The 17,989-nt window shown below is 45.1% G+C and overlaps 1 protein-coding gene across 1 annotated transcript in view; it reads left to right on the forward strand.

Moving 5' to 3' along the window:
* LOC133350619 (extracellular matrix organizing protein FRAS1-like) overlaps positions 1 to 14,339 on the forward strand; it is a 55,246-nt gene extending 40,907 nt beyond the window's left edge. Inside the window, 11 exon segments of the mRNA XM_061565160.1 lie at positions 1,565 to 1,581; positions 1,584 to 1,715; positions 2,634 to 2,848; positions 3,951 to 4,101; positions 4,222 to 4,329; positions 5,360 to 5,519; positions 6,441 to 6,557; positions 7,412 to 7,578; positions 9,309 to 9,514; positions 9,643 to 9,789; positions 10,133 to 14,339. Coding sequence (XP_061421144.1) covers positions 1,565 to 1,581; positions 1,584 to 1,715; positions 2,634 to 2,848; positions 3,951 to 4,101; positions 4,222 to 4,329; positions 5,360 to 5,519; positions 6,441 to 6,557; positions 7,412 to 7,578; positions 9,309 to 9,514; positions 9,643 to 9,789; positions 10,133 to 10,774 — 2,062 coding nt within the window. The 3' untranslated portion in view covers positions 10,775 to 14,339.
* The last annotated feature ends 3,650 nt before the right edge of the window (positions 14,340 to 17,989 follow it).

Here is a 17,989-nt window from a genome sequence, read left to right on the forward strand (position 1 = left end):
ATTAGTCATCATAGAGGTTTTTTTTTGGGGGTTAGATCGCGTAAATATAAATGTGTCGTTAAACCCGCCACCACGCGAAACAAGCCAATTAGTAAGGTTTGTCTCGTAGGCAGAACATGCCAATTCGTTACTAGTACAGCACACCGGGTGCGTTGGAGAGTAAATCCATAAGATTCACAATCTGAGTACGACGTTTCGTCAGTAATTAAAACCAGCATCATAATTACAAGCAGATGATGCCGGTTGTAATTACTGGCGAAAACGTCGTACTCATGTTCTGTTTACGTGACAAACCTTACTAATTGGCTGTGTCGAGTGGTGGCAGGTTTAACGACACATTTATATTTACGCGATCTAACCCAAAAAAACCCTATATTATGGATGATATTGGTCGTGCTGTATACGCGTAATGTACGTATGTAGAACTTCTTTCGCACCCGTACGTAGCCAACCGTGCGGACAATAGACATCTATGAAATGTCCTCATTTTCCCTACATGCCGTTCATTTTGGTTTACACGATTGGGGGGGGGGGGGGGGAACCACATCAACATATAGATCGAGGGCTATTTTTAAATCCTTTATATTAAGTTGCTTGCGTGCTTGCTTGCTTACGACCGTGCAAATCTTTCGGTCGTTTTTTAACCCACTTCCCGTGATACAATCGAGCTGACATTTTCCACACAGACTCGTTGTGCCAGACAATTAATGTTCGTGAAAAAAAATTCCCAAAATGTTACACTTTTTAGGCAAAAATTTTTTATTTTACATATATTCAAATAAAACTCATTCATGAACGTCACAGTATAAGAGTCCAGAGCGTAACCCCTCCACAGGCCGTGGCGGAGTAGCGCAGTTGGTAGCGCCCTCGCTTCCCATGCCAAAGGTCGCGGGATCGATCCCCGCATCCTCCACAGGCGAATATATTTTTAAATCCTTTATATTAAGTTCGCTGCCACGCATATAAAGGATTTATAGTGAAAAACTTTGTTTTTACGGGTTAATTTTTTGAAGGTTGGCCATGATCAAAAATGGTAAATTAAAGGTAGTGATCAAGAGCAGACAAGCGCTTTCAGATCGGTGAATTCGATAATGACAAGCAACATACCGATGTGCCGAAAGAAGACCGTTTTTATCATTGTATATTACCCACTATGACAGCTAGAGCACAAGCATAGAGGCGTGCATGCTCTGTATTACACCAAGGAAACGATGGTGATGACTTGGGGAGGCCTTTAGCCAACAGTGGATAGAGCATGGCTGACGATATCCCAACACAACGAGGTGCAGTTTTGGGAAGCAGTGGAATGTTCTACCTTAACAGAAGAGGCACAAGCAGTTGTTGACAACCAAACATCCCTGTTTCTGCATCCTACAAGTCGTAAGAATAACGGTAACAGCGACAATATACAGTACATAGCAGCACAGCTGAAGTATGGCTCACACAACCCCTATGACTGGCACGGAGGTGAAGCCTTCATCCAGCAGCGGACAACAAACGTGCCTGCAAATCAATCATCGGCAACAACGAGTGTGCTCATGTTGTCCTTCACGGCGCGCCGCAGGATTCACATCTCGATCCAGATCCGCACCAGGACGGGATGCTGCCTCTCATCTCTACCATGCCCATTCACAACCTGCACCTGCTGCTCTCCGAGTCCATCTACCGCCAGCAGCACGTGTGCTCCAACCTCGTCTCCCTGCGCAACCTCCGAGGTGCCACGGGTTTCGCATCGCACGCACAGCCCCGCGCGGCTCGGAGGAGGGGGGGGCGTGCCTGTTGAAAATCAAATCATCGGTGCTATTCTCATAGCACAAGGCTACCATGATGCCGTCGTTTGGCAGACGAGTTTGGCCTTGCAGTAGTTTCACAGTCGGGGTTTTGTTGCTTTGTTGGCTTTCACCCAACTCGGTAACCTACAAGTACGTGTTTTACCGTAACGCCGGCACGCATCGGCCAACCGTGTTTTGGATAAACATCACCGGATCTTTACCATCCGCTCTGAAGCAGACTGCATATTTTCCAGGTTATTCACCCGCGGTATTTATCAGTGTGGGGAGGCCTTAATTCCAGTGATGGATTGCCAAAGGGCTGACCAAATATTATTATGGTACTTATTTTTTATCAATGGTAATAATATTATGTATGTTGTAAAAACACAGCAGGATCTTATTCAATGGTTAGAATGGTAACAAACTATTGACAGTCATTCTTTGCAGTTTATATCCTTGTATGATGTGTCATTGGAAGGTAATCTGTTTGCACACAATGCTATATGGTATGATATTTTTTATAGTGATGTCTAGTAACAATACAGTAATAGTGCAATAGGTCAAGGTGCAGCCCTGCAATTGCTCACTCACACCTCTGCTGGTAGAAGGGCATCCCACTACAGGGGAGCTCTAGAGGGCTACTCTTCCACATTACTTGTGGTATACACTATCATTATTCATACACACATCACTTTTCTGTACTTGTATTACTTTGGACTTATACGTCCCATCACGTTAAGTGCCTGTTAGCGGGCTTGCCTTCGTGGCCGTTGAGACAATGGGCTTGGCGATGCTGACTGCGTTGCACGTTTGTGACCAACCCCTCCCTGCCTCCCCCCATACTGTGCGCCGACCCCACAGAGGCTGGATTCCTGGACGAAGAGAAGGCAGAGACGCTGGTGCTGGGGCCGGGCTTTGACCGGCCGTACCAGTTCGACGGGAGCGTGCGCGAGCCGCGCACTATCCAGCTCTACCGTCACCTGAATCTGAAGAGCTGCATCTGGACCTTCGATGCCTACTACCACATGACGGAGCTCATCGACGTGTGCGGGGGCTCCGTCACCGCCGACTTTCAGGCACGATGCTCGCCGCCGGGGAGTCCGCGTCGCGCTCCGGCCGTGCCGCCCGGAGCGCGACGCGGACTTCCAGGATTCTCCGGTTGCGCAGGTCGCAACGATGAGGAAACCCCCTGATTTGAATCGAGTCCATGCGTCGTGTTGTTGCGGTCCTTGATTAACAGGCTGTTCAGATGCAGTCTCTCCTATGAATACATCCGCACATTAATTATTGTAGAGATGTTCATTATATAGATGTTAATCGCATGGAAAGATATAAGATGATAGATTAATACAGGACTATATAAGTAGATTAAATAGATATAATATATAATTGAGATGTTTGACGTTAATACGTAAAGGAACAGATTCATAAATAGTTAATTGTCACCAACTAATGCTTTCAAAATACAATAATTTTAAGGTAAATACTACAGCATACCAATACAACTTTTACAGAATGTGGCCATGCTTGATTGAGATTGAGTTTAAAACTCACGTCACGAGGGTGTCCCATGCACATAGAGTACACCAAATCCTCGCTTAATGCATTTTCACACGACGCGTTTTCGCAAAAAATCGAGTGGTTTTATTCTTTTAGGGAACACTTTTTGCACAATGCGGAATACACCATTACAGCTCAGGATGTTCCCGGTGTAACGCGGTTTCTTGAGCTGCACGGGTGAGCGGTGTGGGAATTCTAGGGGTGACGTATATGCCAAAATGGGGCATCATCCTCCCAAATTGACCGGATCATACTTTTCTACAATTCCTGATCTTGGAAATCTGATTTACTGAGCTCTATGTATAAGTAACTGTCTTCTTGGTTCTTTCGGTAAAGTCACTTAGAAGGGAAATAATAAAATAATAAAAATAAAACATTATAAAATAACATTTTCACACGACGTTTCGGCCACAATGCAAGCAGCCGTCCTCAGGTGAAGAACAGGTCTGTCGGAACTTTACCGAAAGAACCAAGAAGATGAATCCCTGCAGTCCCGAAAGCTTTAAATCGAAATATAAGTAACTGATTTGTAGTCAAGATATAAGGTGCTCTGGTCTGAGTCCTATGAAAATGATGGAAAATATTTAAGGCTTTCCACGCGTTGAATTATTCTTGCAGGTGCGAGACTCGGCACAATCCTTCCTGACGGTCACAGTGCCTCTCTACGTCTCGTACATCTACGTAACTGCTCCACGCGGCTGGGCCTCGCTGGAGCACCACACCGAGATGGAATTCTCATTCTTCTACGACACTGTGCTCTGGAGGACCGGTGCGTATCAGGGCATCGTGAGATACATAAATTGAACTTTTAATAAAAACGTCATGCATAACGTACCTGTGCCGTGTCTTGGATGTGCAGGCGTGAAATGCTCTGCTGTGCTTGCTTCAGGTATCCAGACGGACAGCGTCCTCTCTGCAAGGCTCCAAGTCATCCGCATCTACATCCGCGAGGATGGGCGACTCGTGATTGAGTTCAAGACACACGCAAAGTTCAGAGGTCAGGTTCTCAATTTCCCTGGGCTCTGGCCTATTGACAGTTGCAGAATCAACATTGATGGGAAATCCTTTGATCACCAACTGCAAGAAAATGCTATTCTATCGATGGGTTAATATCAATTATTGACCATATAACATTTGTATCTTTGCCAATCGGGACTTGATATGATAACAAGAGGGATGCACTGATCAATTCGGATTGGAATCAGATCCGGGTCGTCATTGGATCCAACTTGATTGGGTCTCATCGGTAACATGCTACTCTGTTCCAGCAGTCCCGAACCGTGCACCTCTAGAACATAAATACAAAGTAACATTCAGAAATTATATTGATTAATGAAAACTATTGTAATTATACTCATTGTTAAAACTATGCACTCATGATTGTCATATTAGGTCATGCCCTTTTAAAGAAAAATGTGTGGATAATAGAAGTGTATTTGGCAATTTTCGACAGGTAAAAATGCAGATAACCACAGATAATGGAAAAATTATGGGCATGGATTAAATGATTGTTTCACGGATAAAATGATTGTTTGGTCCCTACAGATAATAGGAGTCGCGTGCAATACGGCCATACATAATTGGAGTTGTGATGCATATTGAATGGCATGCGAGGAGTGTTAATGTCTTTACCGCTCCAGCAGGAGGCGCTGTGTGTGCCACATTCAGCACTTTGCAGTCATCATGTCAGGCCACCCCTCGTTAGCAATGACCTTTCTCTATATTTAATTGAAGCCAATTTGAAGAATAATACCTATTAAAAAAATATAGGAAACCTAAAATAAGATGCACAAATTATATTTTAATCTATGACTAATAATGGTATAAATTAGGAACACAAATACCCTTAACAGCATATACCTTGATTTTTGACATTACATTTTGATTACAAGTTATCTTTACAGTTTTAACAGTATAAAAGTAAACACGAATGTAAACATATGTGATAACGGTGTTTGAAATGCAACATCTTGGAGTCCGATGTGGCTTGGGGCAGGCAGTCCAACCCTGGTGCGTGCTCTCTGCAGGCCAGTTCGTCATGGAGCACCACACTCTGCCGGCACAGAAGTCCCACCTGGCTCCACCCGATCACCTGGGGGGCATCGAGCTGGAGCTGGAGTTGGTGTGGAGTGCCCAGACCTTTGACTCGCCCTATCAGCTGTGGCGTGCCACCAGCTCCTACAACAGGTGCCCACCGCCCGGCTGTGCCTCACCGCCAGCGCCAAATGCAGCAACCATCACATGGTCATTCCACGGCAGTCTTGGCGGAGAGGCAAAGAAACGTTATTGTTAGCTTCAGGCTGTACCGTTTGCTGCCGAGGTGTAATGGTCAGCACACTGGCCTTGCAATCATCTGGAGGTCACCGGGTTTCTAAGTGTTCTCCCGGCACGTCAGTTGAAACGATGGAAAAGTTACCCGAACATTTTCTGCTTCTGTATACCCAGCAGCGTAACTACGTATGTAGAACTTCTTTCCCACCATACGTAGGCCAACCATGCTAACTCGGAGGTGTGGGAGTGTCAACGGGTGCACCGTGATCGGCAGCTCGTGTGCACGGTGGGATAAAGTGTGGGTACACCCACTTCTTCCAGGCCGTCTGGCCATGGTGGCAGAGTAGGTCAAATACCCTCAATAGGGGGCTTCTCTTGAGCTCCCTCTGGCGGATGCCCTCCGTCATTAATGGCGTTCGCGAGTAATTGTAGGACTGCACCATTACCTTTACTTGTCTTCTGCAGTGTTTTCAATAATTTCGGCTGCTTTCCCACCCTTATTATTATAATGACCCGTTTACCCCAGTGAACCTAAAAGGGGTGAACTGCGTATTCAGGGAGCAATTTGCAAAAGTGCACATGTTTTTTAAATCACAGTTGCTAAGCAAAGGCCCAGAGGCTCAAAACACCAAAGCCGAGATAAGCGTTAATCGGTTTCTTGAATTCAGAAAGTTTAAAAAAACTTGGAACAAAAATATTAGAGGAAATTCCAAATTGAGCAGTGCGAGGAATAGGGAACAGAAAGACGAGTGTTTTCCTGTTTATGTTAAGCAATGTTGGTTTTGCTATCCTATTTGTTGTCATCAATAAATTGCATTGTTTTGTTATTCTCTGCAGGAAGGACTACTCAGGGGAGTACACCGTGTATCTGATTCCATGCACAGTGCAGCCCACACAGCCGTGGGTTGACCCAGGCACCAAGGCCCTGTCCTGCACGGCACAGGCACCAGAGAAGTAAGTTGGACACTCAAAATCGAGTTCAGCCAAATGACGACGTAAACAAATGTGAAGATGAATAACCCACGCGGGATAGATGCAAAGAACCTATGGTATGCGTTTGATGCATCATCACCAACATCATCATCAGGCATGATCAATACAAAACTGGATGAAGGCTGTCCCAAGCTGTCGCCATTTCTCATCAATATGCTTAATTTAACAAACGATATTGTCTGTTAAAGCGAGCTTTGGGCAATGCTCACATAGAATGGCAGCAATGAGCCAGTACTGTAAATTCCACATGCCTGGTGGCAAAGACCAGTCCCTCCGGGAGGAAACCACTGTTGACGAATCAAGTTGCGCTGAACAGGTGGAACTTATTTCCAAGTCCCACGGGGATGACGAGCTAAATTGACACTGGCTTGGATTTGCACCTGCAATCCTCAACTTTGGGAGTGTCTATTCCACCAGCTGAGCTTATGTTCCGTGTCGTTCTAAGTAATTGTCACCTGTGCTACCCACACTTCCGATTAGCGCGGTTGGCTACGTACGCTGCGAAAGAAGTTCAACGTGCATACATACGTGCATCAGTGCATGGATTCACCTGCATGTTTGAAATAAAGTTTTCTCTCTAGAGTAGAGGTTTTTGGGTTGGATCGCGTAAATATAAATGTGCTTTAAACCCGCCACCACCCGACACAGCCAATTAGTAAGGTTTGTCATGTAAACAAAACATGCCAATTCATTACTCGTACAGCACACCGGTGTGTTGGAGAGTAAAACCACAACAGTTACAATTCGAGTACGATGTTTCACCAGTAATTTCAATGCCGTTGTTTCTTCTGCGCCGCCGTCGCTGCCGCACGCAGGTTCCTGCTGCCCATCTCCTTCCAGCAGACAAACCGACCGGTGCCCGTTGTGTACTCGCTCAACACCGAGTTCCACCTGTGCAACAACGACAAGGTGTTTCTGCTGGATCCCGGCAAGTCAGACGTGGCCCTGCCCGAGATGGACTACAAGGGCGCCTTCTCCATGGGTGAGTCTCATCGGAGGGGGAAAAAGAGGGGTGGGGCTCTCAAGCGGACGAGGTCGACCTGTGGCTACAGATGCCTTCCCCCCCGATGTGTTTTCAGGGTTGTGAGCGCGTGCTGCTTCGGCACGTTGTCTGAGGTTTTCAACTCGCGTTACAGGGAGCTTCCTCGCAAACTGGATTGAGGTTCAGTTTGTGAAAAAGCTCTCGGCACGTGGAGCTAATTGTCAGACATCGCGGCCAAACAACATTTGGTACAAGCCGCAAACACGTTGGAGAGCTGTGCAGCACAATCGTGAAAACCTGCGCAGTCGTAGCTGCTTTAGGTGTTGTTTTTATAAAAAGGTCAGGTGGTGGGAGTTATGGCATTTGTCCTTTCAACTTAAAAAAACCTATTTTAAATGATGTATGTGTCTGAATGAAGTTGTGTTATCCCTTCTTTCAGCTGTGAGATTAGATGATGGCCAGGTGTTCTCGTATAACAATATGGGCTCTTACGTTGTCTCGCCCAAAGATCAACATTTACCAATTTACCCCCTCTTTGTGACGTGCCTTACACAGATTTTGTTGATATGAAAAGCATGAAAAATAGGATTTTGATAGGCCTGCGAGTGCTGATGATTAACTGCACTGGTCTTATTAATATATCGAGCAGTGCTCTTTCTATTTGTGACATTACGGTGCTTTTCCAGCAGCTGCGTGGGTTACATTTTAAACCGTACGACTGAGCAATTTGAATGACATCATTGGACAGTTCACCCGTATTTTTGACTGCCTTCTCTCATTCCACCCATTCTGGCCCCTCCCACCCCAACGATCACCTCCACTCCACACCATCTGGTATAGTTAGAGAGATCAGGAATGCCGGCGAGCATTTAGAGAATGTCAATCCATCTCTCAGATGAAACGTTAAGCCAAGATACTGTCCACGCTTCAGACATTAAATGTTCAGTGATGCTCTTCGATAAAGTGCATGGGTGTTAACCCGAGTGTCCTGGCTAATATCCCACCACAGATCAAATAAGATTTTTTTCACCTTTGCAAATTCCTCCCATCTGCTAAACTCCCAGGAGTTAAGCCCTTCACTATGAGTAGGGGTGAGATGACCATGTCAGTGTACTCAGCTCTGAAGGTGATCCCAGCATAATTTGTATGTTATTTAAAATAATATAGTTATCGTATGGGGCAAAAAATATAATGTTGCAACTGTTATTTCTATTGAAACTACACTATACAAGCTAATAATACCTCTAATTCTGTACAACAGCCATGCAATTTTTACTTAAGAATGCCTTTGACAAATAAAAAAAGACAGGATTGCATACAAAATTTGTTACCATTTGTATGTCTCTAAATAAAATTCACATCAAGAATGTAGAGGTAATTAATAAATGGTCCATAACTTCATTCTAGATTTGAAGTTTTCGTGACTGCAAGGATCCATACTCTTTGGTTCTTTCATTGCTTGTGTTGCAATCGAAACGTTGTGATTTAATTTACTTTTGTTTATTTTTATTTTATAATTTTTTCATCTATGTGATTTTACCGAAAGAACCAAAGAGTATGGGTCCATAACTTGTTATGGTTCTATGTAAATCCCAGTGTATAGTAACTACCCAAAAGAGAGACAAAACAATCATAAATGTTTCAAGTCACACCAGAAACACCGGCTCGTCATTCAAGCTGCACTGCAAAATGGACAATGACCTTTTGTTTTTCACACATTCCTGCTGCAGGTCAAACGCTGTATGGCCGTGTGCTCTGGAACCCCGACCAAAACCTCAAGTCGGCGTACAAGCTGCAGCTGGAGAAGGTGTACCTGTGCACGGGGCGCGACGGATATGTCCCGTTCTTTGACCCGACGGGAACCATCTACAACGAGGGGCCGCAGTATGGCTGCATTCAGCCCAACAAGCACCTGAAGCACCGCTTCCTGCTGCTGGTACCTGCAGCACATTGCAATGATCACTGCCATGGCACTCCTCTTAATGCCTTTCATAAACTGCGATGCCGTCATAGGCTCATCGTTAAACTTCTTCCTCCGTGCGTCCTCGTAATGCTCGCTCGCAGGACCGGAACCACCCCGAGGCAGTGGACCGTTACTTCCACGACGTGCCCTTTGAGGCGGGCTTCGCGTCCGACGTGCCGGAGTTCCAGGCGCTGTGGGACATGCCCGGAGTGGATGGATTTAGCATGAAGGTGGATGCCCTCTACAAGGTGTGAGAACACGGCGAGGGGATGCACGCACTCGCGCTAACACACTGCGATGTTACTCGGGTCATAGGGCTTGCGGATCTCTAGTGCATTCTTGCATTATCTTCAGCAGATTCTTGAGAATTTGTTTTTACATACGTGTATGTATGTATGTACGTACGCACAATGTTGCTATTTTGTGCTATTTTGTGAATGATGCGATTACTTATGCCATGATTAGTCATGTACATTCTTCTGAGTGCACTTTTCACTCCATCATTGTGAATCGTTAAGTTCACTCTGACATGCATTTGGGTTTTACCAACCGGTTCCCATTCGTCTTCCGGTGCTCTCCCTGGCATTGCAGGTCGCCGCCGGACACCAGTGGTACCTGCAGGTAATTTACCTGATCGGGCCAGAGTCGCACGGCCCCCGCCTACGCCGCTCGGCGTCCATCGGTCTTCCAAGCCGCCGCCAACGCCGCGACCTGCTGGACCGCGACGGCAAGCTGGCGCTCCACGACTCGGTTATCTACGACGAGGACGAGAGCCTGGGCGCTGGCGACACCGACGTCCGCAACGGCACCAACATGAAGACGCTGCAGCTGCAGCAGACCGGCGCGGCCGCCTCCCTGGGGCCCGGCTCGAGCGGCGCGACGGCGGCCGCCGTTGTCTCGGCCCTGGCCGTCGCCGTGGCGGTCGCGACGTGCCTGGTGTGCGTGGCGGCGAGGCGCAGGCGCGCCAGGGCCAAGGAAGGCGGCACGGGCAGGCGCGCGAAGGTGCCTGTCGACTACCCGCTCAACACCAAGGTGGCGGCGGCGGACGCCAAGCGGGTGGATGAGTCGGAGCGCCCGCTCAACCCCGCACGCCCGAGCGCCCTGGTGAAGAACGTCAACCTCCTGAACAAGAACGACGACGTGGAGCTCGCTCGAGTCAAGGGAGTCAAGGTCAAAAGGGTCAACCTAGAGGTCAAAGTTCAGAACAACTTGCATGATGGCACAGAGGTGTGAATTATATATATATTTTCCCCTCTTTCAGGTGTGCTTGTTGTTGTGCTAAAAGGCCAATGTATTGTGCGAGCAGTAGTCTTTGTTCAACGCAGTGACAGACACCGGTCTCCACCCTTATTTGACTTCAGAATTGGGAAATTGGGAAATTCAGAAGTCGCGAATAAAGTAGCATTGATTGGTATCAATGTCAACAATTGCAAATAAGTGCTTTGACCAATTTCAGGACATTAACCTTAAATACTTTATTGTATCTTATTGCATATCAATGTTAACTTTGTATTAGTTGTATTGAAACAAAAGGGCTTCTCTGACCCTTTATAAAGTGTAAAATAGATGGTACTTATTCAACCAGGATGAACTTGTCCATCTGGAGCTTTGAGAAAAAAACTTTTAAAAGTGAATTTTTATGCAAAAATGTCAGAGGAAGAACACAAATGATGCACTTGGAGAAGTAAATAGCTTGCTGCTTCACAATGGCCTTTTTCTGCTCCGAAGTGGCATGGAGACAATGCTGACAATTACCAATAACCAAACAGTTAAGGTACACTGTAGTAAATGCATCTTGGCAATTGTTAAACTCCTGCGTGACACAAAAAAAGCGAATTTGTGCCAAGTCGCAAAAAATGTAATCTGTTAACCAGCTCGGTAGCGTTTACGTGAGCCTTGATAACTATTACTTTGAGTTTATATTATTTTAAAAGTTTGTTGTTATCAATAACTTTTCAACCTCGTCTCTAGAGAAAAAATGCTTTTAAATAAAACAAGGCTGTGTATTCAAAACTACAAAAAGTATTCCATTCATATTTGTACATTTTAATTTGGTATGGTTTAACGTAAAAAAACACACCTGGTCTTTCCACAAATGAATGCGCAAATAATGTACAATCAATGAACAAGTTAGTATTTTTGAAGGAAGAGCATGACAAACATTTCATGCTTCCATGGGGCCAGGTGATGGCTGTTTACCAGTGTTTACCATTGGTAGACCCATGCAGATCCACCCCAGTTCCGATCGGGCCTTTAAAAACATCAACACGATCGCACCTGCACAACCACCCATACCGCACTAAACTGTGTTTATTTTTTCAGGCCTGCTCAAGGTTTAGAGCAGGGGGCGAAAAAAAATCCCCATCTGTCGGGCACTGACGTTATACTGTGTGCCACCCCCTTTGACCAATGTCGCATGAAGCAAGGGACAAACTAGACTCGGGATACTTGCGTGGGTACGGCACATGTAAAGCCCCATCATGCCGAATATCTGTTCAATTTAGCAGAGGTGTGGACTCGAGTCATGTGACTTGGACTCGAGTCAGACTCGAGTCATGAATTTGATGACTTCAGACTCGACTTGGACTTGCATAACAATGACTTTGTCCCACCTCTGAGGTGTGGACTCGAGTCATGTGACTTGGACTCGAGTCAGACTCGAGTCATGAATTTGATGACTTCAGACTCGACTTGGACTTGCATAACAATGACTTTGTCCCACCTCTGCAATTTAGTGATAATTATTGTGCCGCTTCAGGAGGTATTGTACTTTAGTTTGGCGAGTTGGCCTCAAGCTATCTAATAAGCACTCAGTAAATCAAGGTTAGTCAAACGCAGAATTTCCTTCAGCTGAAATTAGTGAGCCAAATGTAATAAAAACATGAGTAACTCTAGAATTAAAAGATGTTTCCTTTGAGCTTTTCTCAAAATGGAAGATGTCTCGGGGGCTATGAAAGTACAGATCTGCACCAACTCTTGCTCCATGTAGGCTGCAGTTAGTGTTGCTCAATCTATCTACCAATTCTACACGTGAACAAAGCTCAAAATGAAATGAGGGACAAGTGTTGATGTTTGCAGAACCTTTTAATAAAACAAAATGTGTTTTTTTTCGCACAATTTCTTCCAATTGTGCTATCAGTATCATGTCACGAGATAAGGCAACTATTTGGAAATTTCACAGATCAGCATTGCTGTGTCAGAGTGCCTGGGGAAGAGATTTCACATGGTGTCTCCTGAAAACTCCTTCAAGTGGCCTTTTTATCTCTTTTTACAACCGGGGTTATACTTCCACATACACTGCAAAGAAGTTGTCTAACGATTGAAACCAATATATATTTTTGGAATGTTGCTAATCCAAATAAATAGCAAAAATATCAACGATATTTTTTGCTACACTTGTAAAACCGGTTGAAGCGGGCAGCTGCCTGCATTCAAACCCATCATCTCAATGTTACTGGACTGGGTGCCCTGGCATCCGAGCTATCGGTTCACCTCAGACCCTTTAACATTGGTTTGGTGTTTACAACGTGCCCGGCCATGCACCCCTATAGTGTACTGAAATAATGCCACATTGTGTTTTTTTATTATTAAACACGTTGCTTGTGCTTGCCAACTGGTTTTAATGCGAGTAATACCAAGCTAATGTTGCCTTTTATTGCGGGATTAAAATAACGTTTCTCATGAACTGTCGTTGATTTTAACATCTTATGCATAATCCAGTTGTGTAATAGTACATGTTTGTGCATTTAATTATAATGTCACTCACCAGATGGCTTTGTACGAAACATTATACTTTCATACTTTCGGTGCTATAATAACTTCTGAGTGTCTACTAATGTGTTACATGCAGTCCTATATTTTTACCTTTGAATGCTTATATAAGCCATGCTAAAGATTGGTTCATGTAATTTTGATGGTAATAACATTTCATAACGCATCAAAAATTACATGAGACCTTTGTTCAAAGTTTTTTTTCCAATTACACCACCAACAAAAAGATAAAAGCTCGAGGCATTTGGTACAGCAACACCATGCTGGTTAGCTTTGATGTGCACTGCTGCGTGTACAATCTTGAGGACTTTGGATATTAACTTTGGCAAATCCTACCAAGATTAATTTCCATGCTATAATAGTAACGGTCGCCAGATATTTAGCGGAAGGATTCCATGTAAAACAACTAACCCTCCTGAATTGAAGCCACTTAAAATGTTCTCAATATTTTACTCCTTGCAGATGTTTTGTTCATGTTGTTTATTTTTAATTTATATTGACTGCAGCCATAAATGTTGTATGTAATACTGTATTGTAACCACTAATTAATAGCCTGAATTTTTACTCTAAAGTCTAAGCAACCACTGAGACAAGTCTGGTCATACAATTAGGGGCGGTAAGTACCAAAGTGGATGCTCTGAGATGGAGAGAGAACAGTTTTAGAAGCGCAGCTGCAAGCAATCTAAAGACAGAAATGTCTTGCCCTCATTACCTGAGGTAACAAGGAAAATTGTGTTAGCACAGCTTGCACCATTGTCTCTCACTGCCCCATATCCTGGTGATGTATATGCCATCGAGAAAATCCCATATGCCCTTGTATGCTCCTGCTCATTACAAAGTAGTGCAGGGCTTCTATATATTTGTCAAATGTCAGACAAACTAATCAGGCATATACACTAAAAAGGAGTGTTACTAATAATGGATTTCAAGATGGTGCTAAGTTTCTAACTTTGTATATTATGTACCCACCTCCATAAACATGGGTAAAGCATCATTTAATTTGTACTGAATAAAATGTTTTGCAATATTTTGGTTTACTGGTGCATACATTGTGCGGGCATGTGTGAAATGTTGCTTCTGCGAACTCTTCATATGCAATGAAGTTATTTACATGCTCAACGTTCAGTTATCCCTGCTCATCATTGACCTGGGCTCGTTTTCAACAAGTTCCAATACTCACGTGTTACAATACAACTTGTGTCACTTCAGTTGTGGTATTATTTTGTTGTGGCACATGTAGATGCATTTATACATTAAAGGAATATTTTGTGGGTTTCTTCCTGGTGTTTTGCATTGCTTAAAAAAAACACACACTTTTAATTGTGGCTTTCATATAACGACTAGCTGTACTACCCGGCTTCGCCCGGGACTTGTATCTACCACGGCCGGCCGCCTTTGTCTCCCCAGTGGCGATGTTAATACGCTACAGTAGTTAAGTTACTCGTTTGAGGCAGAGTCGACCTAGGGGAGGTTCAAATAATCGTCACCGGTGGTGGCCGTGAGCGGGAATCGAACTGGGTTTGCCGGGTTGGTAGCGCAGCGTAGCGTTAAGCACTACACCCACCGCTCCTCACACACCACACACGCACAGACACACACACAGACACACACACAGACACACGCAGACACACACAGACAGAAACACACACACAGACAGCACGCTAACCACTACACTACCGCTCCCCACACACCACACACGCACACAGACACACACACAGACACACACACAGACACACAGACACACACACACAGACACAGGCAGCACGCTAAGCACTACACTACCGTTCCCCCTACACAACACACGCGCGCGCGTCCATAGGTACACATACACGCGCTTGCTGCAGACACACGACTTTCAGGGTGCATACGGCAGTAAACGACTGAAATAATAAAGCGGCAATGCTGTGTAAGGAACGCCTTAGACCCGCATTATACATTTGTGTAATGCGAGCGTAAACACACAAACACACACAAACACATACACAATACACACACACATACATGCAGACACACAGACAGACACATAACACACATACATACACACACATACAAACACAGAAACACATACACACACATACATAGACACACACATACATACACACAAACACATCCACAGACGTACATACACACATACATACAGGCACGCAGACATACACATAAACACATACAAAAAAACCCACATACATACACACACACATACATACACACAAACACATGCACACACATACATACACATGCATACAGACACACATGCATACAGACACACAGACATACACATAAACACATACACACATACACATGACCCGGCTTCGCCCGGGACTTGGATCCACCACGGCGGCAAAACCGACATACATACACACACAGACATACACACAAACACATACACACACATACATACACACATGCATACAGACACACAGACATACACATAAACACATACACATGACCCGGCTTCGCCCGGGACTTGGATCTACCACGCCCAGCCGCCTTTGTCTCCCAAGTGCCGATGTTAATACGCCACACCAGTTACTCGTTTGAGGCTGAGTGGACCTAGGGGAGGTTCAAATAATCGTCACCGGTGGTGGCCGTGAGCGGGAATGGAACTGGGTTCGCCGGGTTGGTAGCGCAGCGTAGCGTTAAGCACTACACCCACCGCTCCTCACACACCACACACGCACAGACACACACACAGACACACGCAGACACACACAGACAGACACAGACAGACACACACACACACAGACACACAGACAGCACGCTAAGCACTACACTACCGCTCCCCACACACCACACACGCACACACACAGACACACACACAGACACACGCAGACACACACAGACAGACACAGACAGACACACACACACACAGACACAGACAGCACGCTAAGCACTACACTACCGTTCCGCCTACACAACACACGCGCGCGCGTCCATAGGTACACATACACGCGCTTGCTGCAGACACACACGACTTTCAGGGTGCGTAAGGCAGTAAACGACTGAAATAATAAAGCGGCAATGCTGTGCGAGGAACGCCTTAGACCAGCAACACATTTGTGTAATGCGAGCGTAAACACACAAACACATACACACACATACATACACACACATACACACAAACACATACACACAGACATACACATACACACAAACACACACGTACATGCACACAAACACATACACAATACACACACACATACATGCAGACACAGACAGACACATAACACACATACATACACACACATACACACACATACATAGACACACACATACATAGACACACACATACATACACACAAACACAAGCTCACACGTACATACACACATACATAGAGACACGCAGACATACACATAAAGACATAAAAAACCCACATACATACACACACACATACACACAAACACATACATACACATACATACACACATACATAGAGACACACAGACATACACATAAACACAAACACACATACACATGACCCGGCTTCGCCCGGGACTTGGATCCACGATGCCCCGCCGCCTTTGTCTCCCCAGTGACGATGTTCACACACGACAGCAGTTACGCTTTTGAGGCTGAGTGGACCTAGGGGAGGGCCAGGTCCGTTTCAAATAATCGTCAGCGGTGGTGGGCGTGAGTTGGAATCGAACTGGGGTCGCTCAAGCAGCTTAATGACTGTTTGTACAAAGAACATATAAAGAATCGATTATAATAACCAGGCAAGAGTCCACATTATAGACTGCCAGTACACGCACTCAGCTGCATAAGCAGGCTAGAGTGTACATGATAGAGTGGCAGTACGCTCACCGAGCTTAATAAGCAGGCTACAGTGTACATGATAGACTGGCAGTACGCTCACCCAGCTTAATGAGTATTTGTACAGTGAACATTAAAGTAATCGATTGTTGGCGCGTTGGGTTTAAAAGTAATATTAATAGCACACATTGTGGTGGGGGTGTAGTGAAGAGTAGGAAAAACTTTGATGAATTTACCTCAGAGTGGCGTGGTGGGTGTCGAGGCCTAGTAGCGTGCAAAGCCTGCGGCCTTGCCTAAAATTGTCGGCTTGGAAGAGGCAGGGTACGGGTGGCGTTCCTTCCCCCCCCCCCCCTAGCGCTCCAACAATACTGTGTAATGGCTATTATTTAATTAAATACGGAGCTTATGAAAGTGGCGAAGGCGTGGCTAGCCGTTGGCAGGGGCAACCGCCGTCCAATGAAACTGCAGCCCTTGGCGAAGGCGTGGCTAGCCGTTGCCAGGTCCAATGAAAGCGGCGAAGGCGTGGCTAGCCGTTGCCAGGGGCAACCGCCGTCCAATGAAAGTGCGTATGGGCCAAAGTCCACACACACACACAGACAGACATGAACGATTTTATATATATAGATGGTGCATAGTTTTCTAAGGTTGCTGTTTTGCTTTAATAACAATTTAAATGCCTTCTGCCACAATGGCAAAGATTTGCATATTGTAGAATGACGGTCGATTCAACGGTCGAGTTTGTTCACGTTATTTCAGACCGGTGTCAGGTGCCGAATCTCAATACAGTACATTAACCAATTCGTGCCTGCAGTTTTAATTTGGATTCAAAAGGGTGTTAGATATATAGCTACATTATTTACGGTTAACAGGAATGTGTTTGCTTTAAAATGCTTTCTAAATCTTTTTTTTATTTTACTTACACAGGT

Source organism: Lethenteron reissneri, chromosome 34 (assembly GCF_015708825.2).
Source record: "Lethenteron reissneri isolate LAM-NWPU_2019-01 chromosome 34, ASM1570882v1, whole genome shotgun sequence".
Taxonomy (NCBI): domain Eukaryota; kingdom Metazoa; phylum Chordata; class Hyperoartia; order Petromyzontiformes; family Petromyzontidae; genus Lethenteron; species Lethenteron reissneri.